Genomic DNA, 21,298 nt, shown 5'->3' with positions numbered 1-21,298 from the left:
ATGAATGAAATATGGTGCACTTGCATGGTTGTCGTATACCCTTCAAAGCACAAGCGGGCAACAACAGCGACTGACGATGTCTTCTTACCGTAATTAGTAGCCCATAAAACATCGTCGCAATCTGCATGCTTGAGAACATTAGCTTGAACTATTTTGGCAGCCTATGTGCTTATTATCTTCAGCTATTTATTAGGATAAGTACTGATATCTGTGCTCCCCTTTTCAAGATGGCTGCATTTTACAGGACCGGGGACAAACATTTTTGGGCTGCAACTATATATGGCATCAGTAATATTTGAACCAAAGGACAATTGCAGTGCAATTATCTGCTAATAAGCAATGATTGTAGCACAATTCTTTCTGTCGTATAGTGAAGTTAACTGAGAACCCCTAAAAGCATATCGTGCGGAGGTCTAGTACTTCAGAACGAGATAATGGGTCAACTTATAGCTATGATAACACCATGTCGCGTCGTCTGCTGCTGACTTCACATTACTCCTACATCAAACTGAATCGGAACCAATGATTGGTCTTCGACAAGCAGCAGCCTACGCTTACGGAGAGTGTAACCGTTCATTATAAGAGTACTCCTACATCAAACTGAATCGGAACCAATGATTGGTCTTCGACAAGCAGCAGCCTACGCTTACGGAGAGTGTAACCGTTCATTATAGATGCACTCTTAGAAAGCCGCACAATATAATCGGATTGCCACTCACAGGAGAGTTCACCCGTGTTACAATGCGTTCAATAAACAGGCCTCGCTGGCTTAGTTTGTAGCCTCGCAAGCAGCTATTTTCAAGGCACAAATTTAATTATGACATCTTCATTTCTAAGTAGGAACAATACAGCACAGCCAAGAAACGAGATCAAATGCAGTTCCACTGCACACTGCCATGTTCTTTGTCGCCAGCATTCTGAACAAGCAAAACACTTGGCGCATGCTGTCCTAGAAAACCTTAGTGATGTAGTAAAAACTATTTAATCAAAATATCATTTTTTTTTATAATCGTTTGTTTCTTCATTTCACTTACTATTTAAAATCCCGCTTATTGTATTTTGTCCATGTCCTCACTCTACTTTCGCTCCGCGTGTAACTTAAGCCTGCACACGCGCTAAGGGCCGTTATGCGCTTGGCAGGAGTATACGCCCAAGGGCTTCCATTAAATGGCCTTAAGGATAACTAGCAGGTAGATGGGCACAACTGCTGGGTATACCAGGCTAAACTGGGGATATTGTGTCGACCATCAAGTCCACCGGCTGTGTGTGTTCATTGTCGGCCGAAAAACTGCCGACTCGCACAACTGTCTCGTTGTAGTATATTAATATTTATCTGTCATTTATCGGAGGTCCCGATACAGTCGCTGACTCTCGGACCTCCTTCTGTATGTATAAGCTGAAATGTACTGAATGGATATAATAAAATTGAAATTGAATTGAATTGAATTGAATTTTTATCATTCTGTTCCTTGGTTTATCATTGGCTGTGTTCATTATATTGTTCGCAATTTTGGTCCACCCTTCTTTTTCATGGTCAATTTTTCATCCTTATTGTTACGCTGTCTACCTGCAACTGGCTACCCGAAAGAACTTAATTTCTTTGCACTCCAGGGCTGAATGCTAAAATCTACTTGCGTGTCGGTAATGGCAGAATAGTGCTCATTTTCATGTTGCAGCTACACGCTATACAAAGTTCCTATTTTAGCTTCAACGCCAAGTAATCCTTTTAACTTTTTTCTGTAATTCTTGCTACACATAATTCTATGTTTGTCTATTTTAGTGTTATTTTCTGCTGTGAAAGCCGATTTTCTCTTGCAGAAGGCTTCATATACTGGAGGGCCAGAAAGCCGAAGGCATTAGACAAGAAAGCAGAACTGGCGGGAGCTACACAGCCAGCCCACGAACCTAAAGGTAAATTGTTGTGTAATTCAACTGCGGACACTCGCTTGCTCGGTGCTTGAACGCACCTTTTGCATAGAATCCCTTGGAGCGAAAGGCACATCGTACGTAGTAGGTTTTTTGCTCTGTTCTTCGTCCGGTTCAGTTACTTCGTGGACGGTATCAAGGCTATGAGAGAAGGTTCCCGCTTCACTGTTCGCACAACTGGCGTCACCCGAACTGTGGGAGGCCAGACCACGGGGATCGAATGGAGAAGATAGGTAGAGCTGTTCCGGCCGGGACGGCGGAAGATGTTGCTGCGGTGCGGACTTCTCCCAGATGCACATAGGCACAGCGCCTGCTGACTTGCTCACTGAACCCGATCTTGCAGTCTCGTCACCCGGGCGCCAAACTAGAATCGCCAAAGACGCATATGTATTAGACATGAGAGGCACGGCATAAACAAAGAAAACTCGGGAGCGCAAGAGAAGAATCGGCGTATTGGGGTCCACACGCAGTTAGCTATCTTCCCGTAATATAGTACATGCAACAACTGTGCAGTGATTAGCTGCTTAAAAATCGCGATACGCAAATGGTCAAGAAAATAAGTAGTCATCAAATGCAATTTATTTACTTTTTGTATAGCTATTATATTCTGTTGGTGCGCTGCTTTGTTTTTAATTTAACTCATACTAACTTGCAACAGATATGGTTACATTTGTCGGGTACGCGCATATACATCGCGTTTATATCAGATCATTAATGTGGGTGTTTGCTGTATGTAAGGTTGGTAAAATCATTTCAGTCATCCTCTCTTATTCTCTATGAGGCAGTTAACATCTTTCTTATGATTCTTTAATTTGCATTGACGCCAGATGCTCCATTCACAGGCGAGAAATAACAACCATCCAGCCCTGCCACCCTGATATAGGCCACTATATGCACCCTAAATCGATATCTGCACACCAGGTCTCACCGAAAACAGTAACAGTGAAATAAAAACTACCATTTGCTCATATGATAATTTTTTATTGATGATGCTTGTCTTTAGGTAACCATCATAAATAAAAAAAATTAAGCAAAGAATAATCATGTTAAGATCACTTAAGTCTGCATCTTGTGAGAATTTGTAATGTGTCTGAGACCACTTCGGATAAGTTTATCACTAGCCTCCCGATGCAGCCTTGTACTTCTTGGCATATAGTGTCTTTCGAATGGTGATCCGGAGAAGCTCTCTGGATCCCCGAAGGAGCAACATGTCTAGGCAGTCTAGGGACCATACTGCCGGTGTCCATCAAATCTTCGAATCGGAATTCAAATCGCACAGTAAAACATGCACTTTGGTTTCGCCGAGCAAAACAATTGGCTCAGGATCACCGATCAGAATACGTCTGTAGAGGGTAGTACACCTTCCAAGGGGCTGAATGTCAATATCGCGACTACAAGTCATCTTCGACGCCCACAGAAAATACTACTATCGATTCAATACAACTTACCTAAACGGCGTCTACGAAGGGCTGAAAGCCGTCTCCGGGACAGCGCGTAGCCTAACGCGGCTGCAGCGACCACCGCCACAAACACGGTGCAAGCGGCCGGCACGATAACGTCAATGCTGCGACGCTGGGGTTCAGTCGACGGCGTCCAATGCGGTGCTGACACGGTGTCTGCAGACAACATTGTAAAGTTTAATTGTAGGCGAGAACCTTCCACAGAGAACAGATTATTGGTATGGACTTTAAAGGTGAAACTTTTAACTATAAAAAAAGCATGAGGGCGTGAGCTCCGCGGTTAATTCAGCCTGCTGCGTGAAGCGGCCTGCTGCGTAAAGGGGGGAGAGGGGGGGGTACACACAGCGGCAGGAGCGCGCGCTGCCCCGGCAGAGCTGGCTACGAGGGACAACGCCAACGGCGACGACGACGCGACACGCAGGAACGGGCGCCAAAGGGCTGCGCTCTAAAATAGTAATCATCGTACAAGTTCCGTTATGCTGGTGTGACGGATATGCCTTCAATCGCGGGTAGCAAATGATGCTGGTGTTGGCTATTTAGTCGCTTCTCTTGCAGCGGTTTTCTCATAGTGTGTAGCTCCCTCTGGTCACCGTTAACTGTGCCGGTTGCTGGGTTTCACAGCAAATGTGTGCTCAACTGTTAGGGTGCAGATTTACAGAGGCACACAGAGAAGGTATGGTGTAATGTAATTGTAATCTCTCGGGCAGCTAACTCTGTAGTGCTACAGCGGAAGCTAGACAGAAGAGGTAAGGAGGCGCGCCTTTGTTACCGTAAAGGGGGAGTTGAAGAGACCCCATTCTCCAGTGGACGGGGACAAAAGCCCTTCACTTCCCTGCCGGGCCTTCTCAGCAGAGACACATAATGCTGTCCTCGAATATAGAATTCACTGTGATTTCACGCTACGTGGTACACCACCACGACACGGGAACCGGTCGACGCTATCGAATGGAGGACGAGCCCTTTGATGGGTATTTGCGGCTCCGTTCTTGAGTTGAATCCCCGTGGCACTCGCTCTTTCTAGATAGCCTCCGCTGCCTCTTAGCCGGTGTCAATCGATCGCAACTGCTCTCGACAATTTAACGTCAATGGTCGTCATGGACGACCGAGACCTCGTAAACCGTTTGCGACTCACAGGATGCGAAGACGACAGGCTAAATCCGATCACCAGTGGACGTAGCTCGCTGAGAGGTTGCCGAACCGAGACTAAGAGAGGGCGGTTCGAGCGAAACGTGCCGCCGCTTTCGCTTTGCGAGTGGCAGGGTTAAACCTTTGCCTAATTTTTTTACGGTTTTGAGTTCGTTAGAAATTGAACTTGTCACGTGCAATGCCACTGAAAGGAGCCAGCAGGTGGTAAGTACTTTTTCACTTTTAGCACCCTCTTCCACTTTCGTCACGTTGGGCTTTTTGTTTCGCTTTCCCGCTCTTCCAAGCCAATTAAAGCCCCTGGGCTTTAAAACCAATGGCGCAGCGGCGCCATCTCTTGTTCAAGTGCGTAACCGTTTTCCCATGCCTCAGGTGCTCTGGCACCGTATTGATAGCATTAGTTTTCTTCACCGTGGTTTCGATGTCGGGAAGTTGGTGTGGCCCTCGGTTGTTTGAGGCCTAGGTAAATGGCATAGCGAACTCATCGTGAGGAAGGATGAAACGAGATTAACCTCGCAGCGCCTTTGGTGGTCTCCTGGCAGTTTTTCAGCTTCAACGCTGAATTTAGGCACAAAAACGATTAATGGTGGCTGTAGAAGAACCGGACATGATCGCAGATATTGCTTGACTGGGGCGACGCGCTTTCTTTGCCATACAAATACCTTCGTAAATTTGGGCTAATAAATCGACCTGAACCATGACATAAAAGTTAAAACCTATCCCGCGGGGTATATTTGCAGAGCGAATTTTACAGATACAGTTGTAAGATAGCTGCAAGAAGCTGTAATAAATTTACTACATGATTTTACAGGTCGCTGGCGCGTTGCCATTCGATCTGCTAGCACCAGCTGCGGAGACCGAGAAGTGTTTCAGATCACGGTGAACACCTTGACCGCACCGCGATGAAATAGAGGAAAATGGCACTGAAAGAAGCCGAAGACAAACAGGTACCGTGGCGAATGAGGGGGAGGAGAAATTTTATTTATAGAATTGCGGGTAGTGTCCTCAGTACAAAACCTCAAATTGTCTGCATTTTCACTTTCTTTCTGCCCACACATTTTCTTTAATTGTCTGGAAAATAACGACAGTCTTCTCGGGGCCTCGGCCAGCTTCTGCGTACAATTCATCGATTGTGTTTATATTTGTACGACATGAATGAGTAGTATGGCTTATCAAGATACTTTGTTGGGCGAGTTGGTACTTATTCATTATTGATATAAACAGCGCAAACACGAAGACAAAGGAGAAGATAAAAGAAAATAAAAGAAAGCCACAGTACAAGCGCTTGTACTGTGGCTTTCTTTTATCTTCTTTTTTGTCTTCGTGTTTGCGCTGTTTATATTAATAATCAATGAGTAGCCGGTTATCGCGGAAGCGGGCGTATGAAGAGGCGTATGGCTAGCTTCAAAGATCGACGCGGAGTTTGAGGCTTCGTAGATCACCGTTGAGACACTGAGCTGATCATGATGCGATGCGTTCTCGGCGACAGCAGTGAACATATTCTTTTGTTTATAAAAAAAAATAGACAATCGGCGCGCCAGCGGGCTCGGCAACCTTGTGCTCTGGAATTGCAGCTTTATGCGATAGCGTGTACAGCTCGCTCCGCTGATAAGCTACCACCGCCACCATCAACGGCGGTCAAGAAAAATTCTATTCGTCGACAGGATCATGACATCACAATCACATCACCTAACCCGGGAACATCACACACACCACATTCAAATCGAGCTAAGCAACTGGGGAAGTGTCCAAATGATGCCAAAATTGGTGAGTAAGTTTCTCTAATGAAGTTATTCCTGAAAATAGAAACAATTCATTAAATAAACTTGCCGTACTGGTGTTGGAACAAATGCTAGCACGCACGCAACGCATAAGCTACGAAGAGTCAGTGGTGCAAGCCTGTTAGAGGGAAACCTAGTGAACGCGTTGCGGTAGGTATACTTACTAAGTGTGTTTGGTATGTGTATACTGACGGTATATCAATTATAATTTTAAAGAACAAATGAAACAAACAGATTTATAAGACATTCGCGGAATTAAAACGCGGTGTAAAGGCGCTATCCCATCTACTCAAAGCTTGTGCGACGTCCTAATACTTATTTCCAGCTATTAAGCAGTGGTCGATTACGCACAGACAGTCGAAAACGATTACTGCGCACACATGCAAGATGCTAATTTAGATCGCTATGTCGGAAAGTGAAAATACCCCATCAGCAGCACAACCGTCCAGCGCTTTCTTTCCCTTAGTATTCGTCATTACTGTCCCGCCGTTATTTCCTCGCTGTCCCATGTTTCCTTCTGGTGGTTTGCACTGCATGCGGTGTTTCGAAATTCGAACCCGGATAGCAGCAGCTCCCTCACCTTCAGAAAGCGTAAGCGTGGTGAAGACATACTCGGCGTCCGTAGAGCCAGCCTCGGTGTGTGCGCTAACTAGTAGATGGTAGCGCGTCGCTGGCGTCAAGTGCTGGATGGCAAGTTCAGGTGGCCTTGACAAGGGCAGATCGGTGACGAGCACGGTGGCTGCGGGTGCCCAGTCATCGTGCGGTGAGTGCCGCCTGTGGAGTACGGTGAATGATGTGATGGGGCAGCCGCCACTCTTCCACGCCGACAGCTTTAGGGTCGCACAAGTCGCGTTGGCCATCACCAGATCCCGCAACTCGGGCGCCACAGGGACTGAAAGTAAACAGCCCGTGGAAAGATTATCATACAATCAGGATAATGTTTAGGTTCTCGCAAGATCAGCCACAATCATAAACGTGTAATCCGGAGGCAAAACGACAACAACAACAACAACGATAAGAGGTGTAATCCGGTGACAAAAGAATCTAGAACAGACTGAGAAAGAGCCCAGTGTGTTGAGAAAACCGTTATTGAGCGTGGCTTTCGGAGCCACGGTGAAGCGTTATTCTAGAAGTGATCACCAAATGACCTTCAGCGCAACTCTGCTATGACACAAATACTCGTACACCAGGACTGCTAATTGTTATGCTGTTAAGTTTTCTACGAGTGGTCCGCCGCCTATGTCAGTGTCAAGCTTTGCAATGAATCTAATTGTGCTTTGTAGAGTCGTCAAAACATCCACTTTACGCAGCAACGAAAGCATGACGCATACAGCAAGCTGCCTTTAAACTGATCTATCTTAAGAGCTTTAGTTTTTGCGCTCAGGTATATGCCATTACGTTAGTGACGACCATAATAAAATAAAGAACCACCAAACAGGCGACGCTTTTTGAGCAGTGGTTCTTCGATGCCGTTAACTTTACTAAGCTATTGCACTACACTCGTATTATAGTATACTTCAACTGTTTTCCTCTCATATGAGCTACAAAAAAAAACATCTAACCAGGTACCTTCGGGTCCTTATGCGTCAACAATACTGTCATCATCCAGTACACCATTCTATGTATAAACTATCGGTGGGATAAGGTAACCGAATGTTGTTATTATATTTCTTCGTATATGTAATTCATCCAGCAGATGAATTACATACGGATAAAATGTACGGATAAAAGGCCAGCATTGAACACACCTGATCCATCGGTCTTGGCTAGTACCACATTGCTTTGGGGACCGCGACCAGCAGAATTGAAGGCGAGAGCGTAGAAAGTGTAAGCGCGGCCACAGCCAAGGCCTCGAAAGAGGTACGTTGACCGCTCGGAACCGGTCTGCACAGATGACCACTCGGACACTTCCCAGGAACTGGAACTCAGCGGTTTTAACCTGGATTCAGCCTTGTAGAATAACATGTAGCCTGAAAAGGTATGAGTTCATCAAGGCTCGTTAAAAATCTTTTGTTTCCTCCACTAAGTACGTTAAGTTATATATGAACCCCATGCTCATTTGGCAACGTCATTTTTATTGTAGCTAAATTCTGACAAATCTCTATGCTCACCGCAGTATTTTATGATGCACTGGGCAAAAATCGGACTCTCGACTAGCCGATGTTATGTAACATATAAGCACGCCAGTATACGCATGCACTGCCTATGTTAACTGTTATCGCCCACCTCCAGCGTTCTGTCATTTGAGTAAAATTAACCAAAATTTTGCCAGCATATTCTATAGCGAAAGTATGTGTAGCCCCGAATATTGATCCAATAAGTCACCATTTATTTAAAACTTCTCAATGGAGGGTGCTTAAAACAAGCAGCATGAAGTCTCTTTAAATAGGCAGAAGCAGTAGCATCTCTCAAACAAAGACCCCGCATAAAATTCTGCTGAAAATAATCATACGCTGCGTGCGTAAAAAATATATAATTTCAGTCAATCACCATGTAAAAGCAACTCAGGCATTTAAAAACTCTCCTAAACCCAAATGCTCTTCGTTGCAAAAAGAAATGTTTTAAAAAGTCTTCCCATTTGCTACGATACAGTGCAAAAAAGAAACAGATCGCCTGAATGAAACAGTAATCGGCGCCACAAAGATCTTTGTCGGCGTAACGCATTGTATGCACTCACCTTCGACAGGCTGCTCCTTCAGAGCGTCCCACTTGAGTTGTATTGACGATGAAGTACAGGAGACAACATTTAGCCGTGGAGCAGTCGGGGGATCTGTAAATTCGTGCACAGCAGAGAGCAATGAACTCTTGTTATCCTTTATTACTGCTCAGTATTTTCCATAGTGCACAGCGCGATGCATTAACAGGCGTACTGCGACTTTTTGCAGTATGTGTAGACCCTCAGTACAAGTAGGTAAATTGTCTAGAACTAGTATGTACTTCGAGGGAGCTGATAACATTTGATATTTGCCGCTTTCAACGTCCCAATAGATGTCAGCTATGAGAAACTCCGTAGGAGCTCTTTAAAAAAAATAAAAAAAAAACTGACGTCGAACAGCACAATATGGCGTCCTACATATTTTGGCTTTATATTGATGCGTACTCTACGACCGGGATAGGATCCGCGTCTTCGTAAATAGTTGTCGAGTACCTTTGGCAGTGAGCCACCGCCGCAAGCGAGATTCACAGTGAGTGCACCAACTTCTCGGCGACATGTGCCTATTCCAGCCGCTCCCCTTTGTTCAGTGATGAGCGGTAATGGACGTTCACACAAACGACCACGTTTTGCTTAATGATGCTTCATTCAGGAATTCGTTGCATTTTCTTGGCCATTGTCCATGTTTTAATCGCACGCGTGCCCTTGCAGTATTGAAGAAAAAGACTGCTAAACACCAATAACCATCCTGAAGAGCACACTGTGCAAAACCGCGTGAGATTTCCCCGGCGTATCTCACCGGCCAGACGCCAAGAAAGAAAGGCTTACTAAACGAGAATCAGCGAGAACTTATTTCGCACTCAAACACTGGTCATTTAATTTTTACCAATGACGTTACGTCGCAGACTGAATGACTCAAAAATATTTCCTTCAAATTATTCACGCAGAAATGAAAACGTGTTTTCTTATCCATCAAGATCAAATAGCAAGTACTCTCGTCAGCAAGATTGACGTTCTAGAAAAACAATCGTAAACATACACAACACCCCATTCAGTCATGTACCACTCCCTCACTGGATGGCCGAGATAATTCGGGATCGGATCTCCAGCCGCTCGCGATATGCTGAATCAGAAACACTTCCCCGCAAAAAAAAAAAAAAAAAAAAAAAAGAAAAGCTCTTTGAATTTCATTACCTTCGTTAAGAGAGAGAGAAGTAAAACAAGAATGACAATTCATGACTGGCCCTTAGGACACGACATTACATTCATTAAGTTTCTATGTTATGACTATCGCATTTACTTACAAAACCTTGAACCAAAACATAAAACGGTTAATGATATAAACTTATGCGTTTAAACGAAACAGTTATCAATTCCGCACAGCCAGTGCGACGAGAATGCATGTTGGTATCAGGGCGGCACGTGAGTTTCTCTACGATAGTGTGGTCTCAGAAATCAAATTTATTTTTCAGAAGCGCGTAGTTTATTTCTAGTGTGATTATTTCCACTTGTATTATTCGTCTCTCATTGATGCAGGTTTCCCATAAGTTGTAAGTTTGAGTAAAATCCCAGAACGATGAAATATTGTACTCTGACAACTGACCCACATCCAACGTCTCTGCTACAATCTCGTCCGAAGAAGGTCCGGCGCCCTCAGCATTGAAGGCCTGCACCACGACGCCGTACCGGGTTCGTGGTCGCAACTCGCCCAGAAAACACTGCTGTTCCTGAGGTGCAGACGAAGTTCTGCTCTCTAGTGTCTTGTACAGGTAGGGCTGCCCACTTCCCGACACGCGGTAACCAACGTAGTAGCCTTGCACGCCACCGTGCGTCTCTTCCTCCAGAGGTGGCTGATGTGGAGAAGGGGAAAAAAAAGTTTCACTCTTCAATACCTCTGCATAAGCAAGACTATGCGCAATGATGAGCACTAAGAATGGATGCAATCTTTTAGTCCACAGTCCCTACAGGGGTACGGAGTGCGTCACAAGAAAGCAGGCTGTATTTAAGCGAGGGGTAACCTTTCATGACGTTTCGCCACACGAGCACATTATCCCGCACGTGCGGTTATTAATCCGTATAAAGGAGAATCATGAGGAACGCACATCATATCGCATGAAGAGGTAGGGGTTTAGAGATGCACAGCACGGTCGCACAAATAGTGACGCTTAGTCTTTTAGACGGCACGATAACACTATCGTACAAAGGTGGCAGGACTGCGTCGCTGCACGTGAAGAAAATATACTAGGTGTTTCAAGCGGGCCCCTGTTTTTTGAAAACAAACAATCTTTCTGCGCCATTGCGCAAGTGTTGGTGCAAGTCCGAACAGAGGTAAAAAATGTTTACTACAGTAAGCTGTTTCACTACTTTTTGGAAATTAAAAACTTCACAATTAGATTTGGGCGACTGGTTGAAACTAGAGATTGTAGCCAACCGTTAACCATAACAATATTAGGTTTTAAGCTCTTGTTCTCTTCAGTGCTATGGATCGACATATATTGACTTTCTCAAGCCAAAAGACGTGCTTTTTCGAAAATGTCGAACTTTAAGCACCGCCCCCAGCGCAGCCAATCAATGGCGTCATTTCCATATGTCCTTCTCTCTCTCGCGCGGGCTACCATTGAGGCCAACAACGTTCATAACACTCCGAATTTTTCGCACACATAGTCATGCAGGCGCAGTTTATTCTAAGACATCATCGAATAACATTGCAGTCGTTGATGCTATAAAATAGAGAAACGGCTGGCGCTATCACCTTCCATGTAACTTGCAGGGTGCGAGAACTGATGGGAGACACCTGGATGTCCCGTGGGCTTCCGCTTGGAGCTGCGCATAATAAAATGGCGCTCTCAGTTGTTGTTTTTTTGTATTCTTCTGGTAACAGCATGCTCCGATAATTATGAGCTAATAATAAAAATATGCAACTGTAAATAAAACTTTACAGTAATGTTTTTCTTTCATGAACAAAACTGAATCAACCGAACTCTTTCACAGCTCATTTCTCGAAAAGTGGAATGCTCCAAAACAGCTTCCCGGAAGGAAGCAAATCTATGACGACTATACACTCTGGAACAAATACACCTAGCTTGGCGCGTTGGTACTTTGACAGCTTGAAAATAAGCGCTTTCATTTTATTGTACATAATGTTTACTAAAATTATGAGAGACACTTAAGCTCCGTCCTTAAGGGTATGCCGTGATAGCGTAGGCTACCAGACCACATTCAAAAACCTGCCTTAACCGAGCCGTATTAACGAGCTTGCATGGCCTAGGGGTAATGTGAATGCAAGAGTTTTTACAGGTGGATTCTGATATCATCATTGCGTGCTCGGCCTTTACAAATAGTCTCTTCCTACTTCCCAAAGCAGTCGTTCTGGCACAGTTCACTTCTCCATTAACTTCATCTATCATCTTAACCTGTATGTTCGGTAATACCACCGTCTAAAATGTAACCAAGTGATTTGGAACCGATACCTTCCTGGCTTGTAGTGGCTATGATTGGGTCACTGAAGTCGCCCAGTCCAATGGCGTTGACGGCACGAATTCTCAACTCGTAGGTTGTTGACGGTTGCAGCGCCGTCACCGCGCAAGAATGCTCAGTTGGCTCTGTGGTTGCAACCTGGTTGTCATTCTGCAGGGAGCCTGAAGCAAAAACAATAAAATGCGAATCAGGCAGAAAATAATATGATTTCAAATTGTTTATGAAAAACAGGAGCCTGACTGAGCCTTTCGAAAACGAGCGGGTACGCGTGAATTCGCGAAATAACCTCCAGACGTTCGGAAAGGACAGTAAGAAGAAATACTCAAGAAATGTGGCTATAAGGGAGACAAGATGCAGAGTAAAGGCCGCACTTTACAGTGTACACTTTAAGACGCACCGTGAAGGCAGTAGTAAAGAAGGGAATGATAGAAAGAAGAGAGAACTAGAAGCCGCAGAGGGAGGATTCAAGATTAATGTCGACCTTTCTTTACACATGCGCTGATATATCGGGCACGCAGCGTATGCCGTTTGTGATCCACCTTCATTGAAACGTGGTTGCCCAGACTGAAATTCCACTCAGTACCTCTGAACACTGCGGGAAGTATACAGCGACGGCAGCTGTGAGAGGGAGGCTATAGAAATCGGCTATTGCAGACCGAGTCCTCATTGACGGCAGCTGAACGCAATAGAAGCCGCTGCAATGGCAATGGCAGATTATAACTGCGCCTGTATAACTCTGACACAGAAACAAACGACGTTTGACTTGGTGACTTGGCGTGAAAGACCGTCTGCTGTCTAAATTTAGCAGAGCACTGCACTTACCTTTATACCCCCCTCCCTATTATCTGCGCTGTACAGTAATTAATTTTGAATAGCGCCGAAGAAGTGTATTCTGCCTGGCTGAGTGTGTATTCTGCGTGAAACAGACAGTGCAGAAATACGGGTGTTATCCCAGCCATCTGCTCAGTTCCTTTCCAATATAGGGCAAGACACAGGAGCTTTTGCGGCGCACTATTGACGTAATACATCGTATCACAAGCACGTGATTTCGCGGATTTTATGTCCCTCTGTCTCATGTATTTGACATTTATAAACCTAATATGAGATCAATAATGAGTACTCCAGTGAACTTTTTGTGCAATGCTAGTACAGTGCACCGAAGAGAAAACCTACATGTGGTTCTCTGCTATATTCATCTAATTTTGGCGAGGATGAAATACAATATTTCTGACTGATTTCTTTAATTTGCTCGGGTTACAGAAGCTGGACATAAAGATTAACTGTGTTTGTTTTTTTTTTTGCTACCAGGTTTCCACAGAGATTATCTAAGCAATTGGTGAATGTTTTTGACGGTATCCTTTCCCGCTGGAAGGAATTCGGGCACAGCTGCATTTTGAACTTAGCCCATTTAGCGATGTAATTAAAAAAAATGGTTACAGTGCTGTCATCTAAAAAAGTCGCGAGGAATTTTTTATGAAATTTATGAGTCAACATGAAGAAGTTTGAGTGCCCTAAACAAAATTTCGAGGTTTTCAAGCTAAAATTGGCCACGTAGAAAAGATTTGTCGTATCAGTTACTGAATGTCATTTTGCAGGCATTAAAAAGTTTTTCAATGTATATATTACATGAGGAAAGAAGGGGGTAATAATTTTTCTAAACTAGCAAAACGGGATAATTAAAACCTTTTCAATAAAAGAGCAATTAACTATTGGAATTCCCCTCTTTTTACATTCGGTTCTGACACTCACTTGATAGCAAGGCCTTGTGTTCAACCAGGTATTTGAGAACAGGACTGTTTCCAGAGTATGGCACCAACCAGGACACTGTCAGCGATCGACTAGTTATCTGCATGACCTCCAGGCCCTCGACCTTATCCGGTGGCTCTGCGTGGAAATGCGAGTGGGGACTTGGTTTCAGCTGTCAGGGACTGATCTACTTTATTGGAGCGAAATGTGCAGCACATACCTTGAATGATGAGCCGGAAGCTGGCATCATCGTTCCCGTACGCATTCTCAGCGTGGCAGACAAACAGCGACGAGTCCCGGCGGTCTGTTCCGGTGATGCGTAGCACAGACTCCGACCAACCGCTGCCATCGTTCTCCAGGATTGCATACCTGCGAAGATATCACATCTGCTGCGTGAAAATGGTCCCATAGTATTATCGATTAATATCTACAGCGTATGATGGTTTTCGAAGACTACGGATAGATCCTTGTCCTTTGTATTAATTTGTCTATCCATACCCTGGGAAACTCATTAACAAGTTCCTGGCTAGTGTCCATTGTCTATCAACCAATGTTCAATACGCTCTTTGTATTGAGAGAAATAGGTTTAGCATTGTTTACATTTTCAGCGCGACTATCGCTATGATGTTCCTCTGTGTTGCACGAATGACCAAAAGCCTGATAGGTAAGTAGGTGAAAACTTTACTGATAAGCGATGTCAGTGCACGGTAAAGAACCCCAGGTGGTCGAAATTCCCGGAGTCCCCCACTACGGCGTCTCTCACAGCCTGAGTTGCTTTGGGACGTTAAACCCCACAAACCACCAACCACAACCTTTAAAAGAAGTTACGTTCTAGGGTTGGTCTGGCTCTTGATCCCGGGTGGTGGCCAACTGTCCATGACCGGCGGCGATCTGTTCAGCCCAATCTACCAGCCGCCTTTGTGAAGCCGGTTCCGAGCTGGAGACCGTGATCCCCCACCCCTCTCTGTCCGTGAGGTTCCAGCGAGATGGTGATTGAAATTCTTGGCAAAGATATAAAATGCGGCCAAAGTTTGCTCTCGGAGCCCCACAAAGAGAGCATTCGAGTTTTTAATGGCCTGGGGGAATAAGGGCTAACTAAGTCGGAGAAGGGAATGTGCGAGTCTGGAGCTGTCTCCAGGTGGTTTCTTGTTCCTTTGAGAGTTTGCTTATCTTTGTAGTTTTTTGTTCCTTATCTGATAGAGCTAGCTTCCTTTCTGCTGCAGCACTTGGTCCCTGTGATAGGGGCCCTCCACGCTGTTTAGTTCCTGGCACATTTTGCGTATTGCTGTGCCAAAGTATGGCAGAACTCCTTTATAGCGTAGGCTCTAGTGCGTTCATTTGAGAGTTTCGCGATAATCCGTGTTTTTCTTGCACCTAGTATCTCATACACGTTCCACAGATGGGGCCACGAACTCGTGGGTCGCATGTTGTTTCACCTCGCGCAGTGCAGCAAACGTCTTCGTCTTCATCGCCGTCCCCAGACACGAGAGCACTATGCTGTCGCCGCAGCCGATCACGCCTCTTGTAAAACTGCAACATACTCTCGCACTGGGCAGCAAACATCGTCATCTTCATGAATTTTCGTATATGCCGTTCCTTCATTTAACCTAGGTAAATACCCATCCATACACATACGCCACCTCGCTAAAGGCAGATAGGGTAGCCGTTTCAGATAAGCTGCCGAGACCATCGAATAAGAAGCCAGACTAGCCCGTTGCCGAGCGAGTCAAGATCGAAGTGGCAGCAGCGAGTGTGGCTGCGGCCTATGGCGAACGCTCGTGAAACTTGGTGCAATGTGATTTTAACATCTAAAATTTTTATATGGCTCTCCTGAGCGTGCTTGAGCATTGAAGAGAAAGCGTGAGGTAAGCTTGTCTAGAATCTGCTTTCTTCAAATGAAGTGAAATTCAGCATTGACAATAGGTAATTTTTTCGTGGTGTATCTTACAGCTCCTTGCATCTAAATGTTTTACATAGCTCTTGCACAAGTCGCGGGATAAGCGCAGGTTCACTTTTCACAAGCATGACCAGGACGTTCTGGTGCGTTTTTCAGCCTCTTCATAAACGCGCGCTGTTTTCAATAAAAGGTTGCGGTATTTGTATACAAAATAGCTAAGGTCAACAAAAAGCGCTACTGCAGCAGTGTAAGGTGCCGAAGCGACACTGGTTACAAGATATGTACCAGAGGAAGGATCCGGAATAATTTACATCCCATAAGCTTCCTTACCATCAGCCGAAATGGTACAAAAAACATCCTTTGTAGCAATTCGCCATCCTCTCAATATCGGCCTCGCGCGATACTCGACGCCTCCATCTTTGTATTGACATCAGCAGGCAATAGCTACTGAGCCACGTCAGTGACTTAAAAAGGAAATGAAGTTTAGAATATATCACTTTTAAGATGTCCAGTAAAGTAGTGCGCGTTAGTAAAAGCTCTTCTCGTGGTCATCGTTCGACTAAAGCATTCTCCTCGAAAGCTATCTACTTTAGCTGTCTTTCACCCCCCCCCCTCCCCCATACATAATCTACGCACCTGCCCCTCAATCAGTGCAGACACCAGAATAAAGCTCAACATATAAGCAATAAGTTAGCACAGCATAAGATGTGAGTCAGAAAAGCCGATCGTTTATTAGCCCGTAAGCGGCGTATACAAACAGTGTGAAATTCCGCCGAAAGAGCCGACCTTGAGTTGACTTTATTCTCTCAGAGCAATCTTTCCGAGCGTATCTGGAAGTTACTGTCGCTGAATCATGGCAGCTCTTTCTTACCTGCGCTCCAGCGTGGCATCGAAGCTCCGTCCGTCCCGCGTCCAGGTGAGCTTGATTGAGGGGTCTCCTTGAGCCCGACACTCCAGGCGCACCGGCTCACCGCGTCGTGCAGTCACTGCCCGGAACCTCTCCTCAAAGTGGGCCGCCACTGCGTCCGCACCGAAAGACCACCTTTTTATTGCACGGCTATATCCTTCGGATATATGGCGGCTGCTGAAAGGGAGTCACTAGCGTCAGAGGAGACTTTACAGCGAGAAGTAATACCACCAGGTACTCGTTTACTGCAGATGTGTGCAATTCCTTTTTGTATCTGAAATTTACTTGGTCTCTTGTTACTTTTTTCTTAGGCTTTCTACTGCTTCATAAAAAAAAAAAATGCATGATTTACAGTATGCCGGAAAACTGAGATTGGGATAAAAAGACGAAGAGCCATAGTATTCTGTCTGTTATCCCCTATTTGAGATTGCAGTGCACTCTGACCAATCGCCAACCGTGGATGGGCGATTCCAATAGCAGCCAACAATTCAACAATCACAAATAAAGTATATTTAAAAATTTCCGGTTAGCTCAATGTTTCCAAAAAAGGGATTAAAGGAAGAAAAATAAACAGCAAGAAAAGAAACAGGGGGATGGGGGGCTGAAGTTCACACCCGCATTTGAATAGAAAACCCTTTCAAGTATAAATCATTCTATTCTGCTATTTTGTGTCCGTTATAATCCCGATCCAGTCCCCAGCTGCTGAATTCAAATGAAAATTCTGAACACGTAACTATATTTCACCTCTGAAGCTTTTGATCTCATGTCCTTTCCAACAGCATCCACTTCTGTCATTTCAATGGACTGCAAGGTATGTTAGTTAGCGCACTACGTGCTATTTGCTCTGGCTAGTTTTATCTTGCTAATTACATCAAAATTAGGTGTAGCCCTCAGAATTTGTGACGTAATTCCTCGCGTCATAACTGCCGCTATGATTATAGCTTCCGCTAGAAAGCACGCACATGTTTCTCGTTATTAGAGTGAAAGAGATTATTTCTTCAGCGTCCATAATAAATAGCTAAAATAGGAATTTTTTTTATTTCGTTATTTGGTAATACCGCCCAAGAAAGAATTTTCGCTAAATGTGTGATAAATATGCAGGAACAAAAAAAAACAACTTTGTAACGAGAATTGCGCAAGTAGAGATAAACTGCTTAATTGCAGATATAGCAGTAGTATATGGTTATATATTATTACACATTAAAAAGGAAGGGATGTTTGCCAGGCCCAGTATCTGCTATCTAATATCTGAAGCACCTGAACTAGGGCGGCGGAAATAAAGAGATAGTGAGGAAGCGGTAGAGGAAATCATAGGGGTGAGCAACAGGGAGAAAGGACCGGGTAGGTAAAATTAAAAACAAAATGAGATATATAAACTATGGTATGGTACTATATACAGTACGTTGTTTAGGGCCCGCCCGCAAATGCCATAGGTCACTGAACACTCACCTTATCGGGCTGGCCTCCGCAATAGCGGCCGCAGCATATATATAACCCCTAATGCAACTTTTTAAGCAAGTGTATACCTACCACACGCAAACTTCGTTCCTTGCCGTTACTGGACATGATGTGCTCGTCCGCCCGGGGACCTGCCGTGGCCGAGAGGCTTATATATCCGGCAATTTAGCGTCGCTCCTAGAAAGCGCGTTCCGCAGCACCAACTGTGCACGCACCTTGCACGTCAAGATTGACGACGCTCGAGATCCCGGGTCCTATGCCGTTCTGCGACTGGCACAGGTAGCGACCGGAATCCGAACGGTCCACCTCGTCGATGGCGAGCGACCCGTTCTCCAGCACACGCACACGGGCACTGCTGGTAATCGTAGCGAACTGGCGGCTCCCATCTTCCGACACTGGCCTCGGCCGAGACCAAAGGAAACAATATTGGGGAAAAGGTGAACGCAAAGCAGAACTGAAACCACGTAACCGTCGCCAAGCATACATTTTGCCTGCTTGTAAGAATACCTTAACGACATGATACCAGCCTTTAGGGGGTGCTTGTGATTCGATATAGTTAGAACATTCTGGATAAAGATACATGCACTGCATGGGTTTTACGAGGACAAACATGAGACGAGAAAAACATGTAAACACAAACGTGTAACCCTGTGTATCGTCTCTCAATCTTGTCCCTGTGAATCGCAAGCAGCGAATGTATCTTAGCCTTTCGGTGCGCTGACAAGCAGTTTGCGAGCGTCAATTGAGAGGTTCAACGAATGCTTACAAAGAGTACAGCGGTCAAGTACAACAATTAGTACGTATCTCAGTAAAGTTGCATTGGGTTTAGAGCTACTTGCTTAAGCATATTTACAAGACTAAATTGCGCGATCATAAAAGAGTGTAGCGCATGCTTCACGATGCCAGCGAAAGGAGAAAACTTGTATGCTTTTGTTTATTTAGAAATTGCGAATATGCTTTCAGTAAGTGATGTTTAATGTAATGTGAGATGGTGTAGACTTTATTGATGATTTAGAAAAAGTGGGGATTTACTTTTACACGCCCTGTCATGGCGCGTACAAGAGACATGTTTTATCCAAAAATTGCTTGCTTTGCTAGCTGCCGAAAAGACAGATGTTGCACATGTTTCACGTGGTCGTTTCGTGGCTGTCGAGCATTGCAGCTTTCAGCCTTGGCTGTACAGCTATAAATTATACCGCCGTGATTAATTATAGCGAGTACGCATTACTTGCGAGAAAGTCCACCAGACAGTTCAGTTGCTCTTTTCAAGTATACAGACTTTTAGGCGTTTACGCTATATATTTTGCTCGTGATTCTCAATTTCGTTTCTTATCACTCACAGCGCTCCTTTTTCCACCGCACAGTTGGCGCAGGAAATCCATCTGCCTGGCAATCGAACAGGACGGGGTGGCCCAGTATGGCGGCCTTATCCTCTGGCTGGTGGCGCCATCTGGGACCCACTGCAGGGCGGAAGGCAAAATATGCATTAATGTGTTTGCCGCTCTTAAAAGTGCGTGATGTCATAACTCACACTGGAAAAGCATGACCTCCAGAGTAACAAATTGGCGACTGCTAAATTATGCGGACCTTTGACCTGTTCGGTAACCTTCCCCTCGCAAAATAATTCCATGCATGTTCCTTTTTCATTACTGATCACTTTTTTTTTTTTCTTAAAGGAGCACACAGTTGGAAATGTTCTGCTGCTGCTTTTACCTAAACATTTGGTTTCAGTTATTTTTTTTTCTCAGCTGCTGAAAGCAACGCTGGATGTTGTCAATTCTGATCCACCTGACGGATTTCGAAAACCTTACGCGAGGAATATACTAGGCCAGATCAAAATTGTACATGTATTATAAAAAGCATGGTTAATTAATGTTCCCTATTTCAGTCACTTCTTTTCAAATCTATTTTATCTGCCTAGGAAGCTGAATAGCTCTAGATAAAGTATTAAAATTACATGAAAAAACTGCTCAATGTCCCCTATGCATGAAAAAAAAAAAAAGCAGACCAAGGGACACTGGTGCAGCTACACTGCTATATAAAAGCAAATGCCTACATTTGCCTTCTTTCCACCCATCGAAGTTTTGTTGCCTACTACGGGCGCGCTCATTCATTAGATAGGGAGCTATGCCATCCTAAATTTATTCTTCGTATATCCTGCTTTCCCTTTGTGCGACAATTGCGTTTGAAGGCTATCTATGTTTGAACCGAGACAATGGTTAAGCTAACCAATTCTAGTTCTCTGTTTTTAACTCCAGAAGTCAAGCGCAGAGGACAAAACAAAAAGAAGAAAATAGCATTAGTTTACCCCTACTCTTAAACTTGGTTACAAAGAGCAAAAGCAAGCGGACTCAATACAATATTTGCACAAGAACGTTCAGCTGTATTTGACACAAAAGGTAAGGCGCTCGGCGAATGAACCCGAGTAGGTGGGTTCGAACCCGACCGGCTCAAATCCGCTCTACTCCCGCCGGGGTGCGCAGTGGTTACAGCGCTCGACTACTGTTCCCAAGGACGCGGGATCGAATCCCGGCCTCGGCGGCCGCTTTTCGATGGAGGCGAAAAGCAAGGCGTCCGTGTGCTGTGCGATGTCAGTGCACGTTTAAAGAACCCCAGGTGGTCGAAATTTCTGGAGCCCTCCACTACGACGTTTCTCATAGCCTGAGTCGCTTTGGGACGTTAAACCCCACAACCCAACCCAACCCATTTTTCTCTTTAATGTGAAAGCATTACACGAAAATTAGATAAATCATCCCGAAAAGAAACAACTCTACCTGGCCCATCAGCTCAGTCTCAAAATGATCACCAAAGCACACCAACTACTGTCAAGCATGTCAAGCAAGGTTTCTG

General features: G+C 44.8%; 1 protein-coding gene across 1 annotated transcript in view; it reads right to left on the bottom strand.

The window, feature by feature from the left end:
• Positions 1–21,298, bottom strand: part of LOC146190617 (cell adhesion molecule Dscam1-like) — an 86,956-nt gene that overhangs the window by 1,251 nt on the left and 64,407 nt on the right. The window contains exons 12-24 of the mRNA XM_084600208.1: positions 19,789–19,908; positions 18,664–18,843; positions 16,955–17,102; positions 14,407–14,555; positions 14,190–14,324; positions 12,434–12,601; positions 11,716–11,786; positions 10,567–10,813; positions 8,988–9,080; positions 8,059–8,280; positions 6,891–7,202; positions 3,375–3,542; positions 1,968–2,290 (exon numbers count right to left, since the gene is read on the bottom strand). Of these exons, the coding sequence (XP_084456334.1) occupies positions 1,968–2,290; positions 3,375–3,542; positions 6,891–7,202; positions 8,059–8,280; positions 8,988–9,080; positions 10,567–10,813; positions 11,716–11,786; positions 12,434–12,601; positions 14,190–14,324; positions 14,407–14,555; positions 16,955–17,102; positions 18,664–18,843; positions 19,789–19,908 (2,336 nt within the window). The remainder of the gene's footprint in view (positions 1–1,967; positions 2,291–3,374; positions 3,543–6,890; positions 7,203–8,058; positions 8,281–8,987; positions 9,081–10,566; positions 10,814–11,715; positions 11,787–12,433; positions 12,602–14,189; positions 14,325–14,406; positions 14,556–16,954; positions 17,103–18,663; positions 18,844–19,788; positions 19,909–21,298) is intronic.

This window comes from Amblyomma maculatum, chromosome 4 (assembly GCF_055883805.1).
Source record: "Amblyomma maculatum isolate TAMU_Amacu chromosome 4, ASM5588380v1, whole genome shotgun sequence".
In the NCBI taxonomy this organism is placed as follows: domain Eukaryota; kingdom Metazoa; phylum Arthropoda; class Arachnida; order Ixodida; family Ixodidae; genus Amblyomma; species Amblyomma maculatum.
Note: the sequence above shows the minus strand (reverse complement) of the source record. Positions and strands in the feature narration are given on the sequence as shown.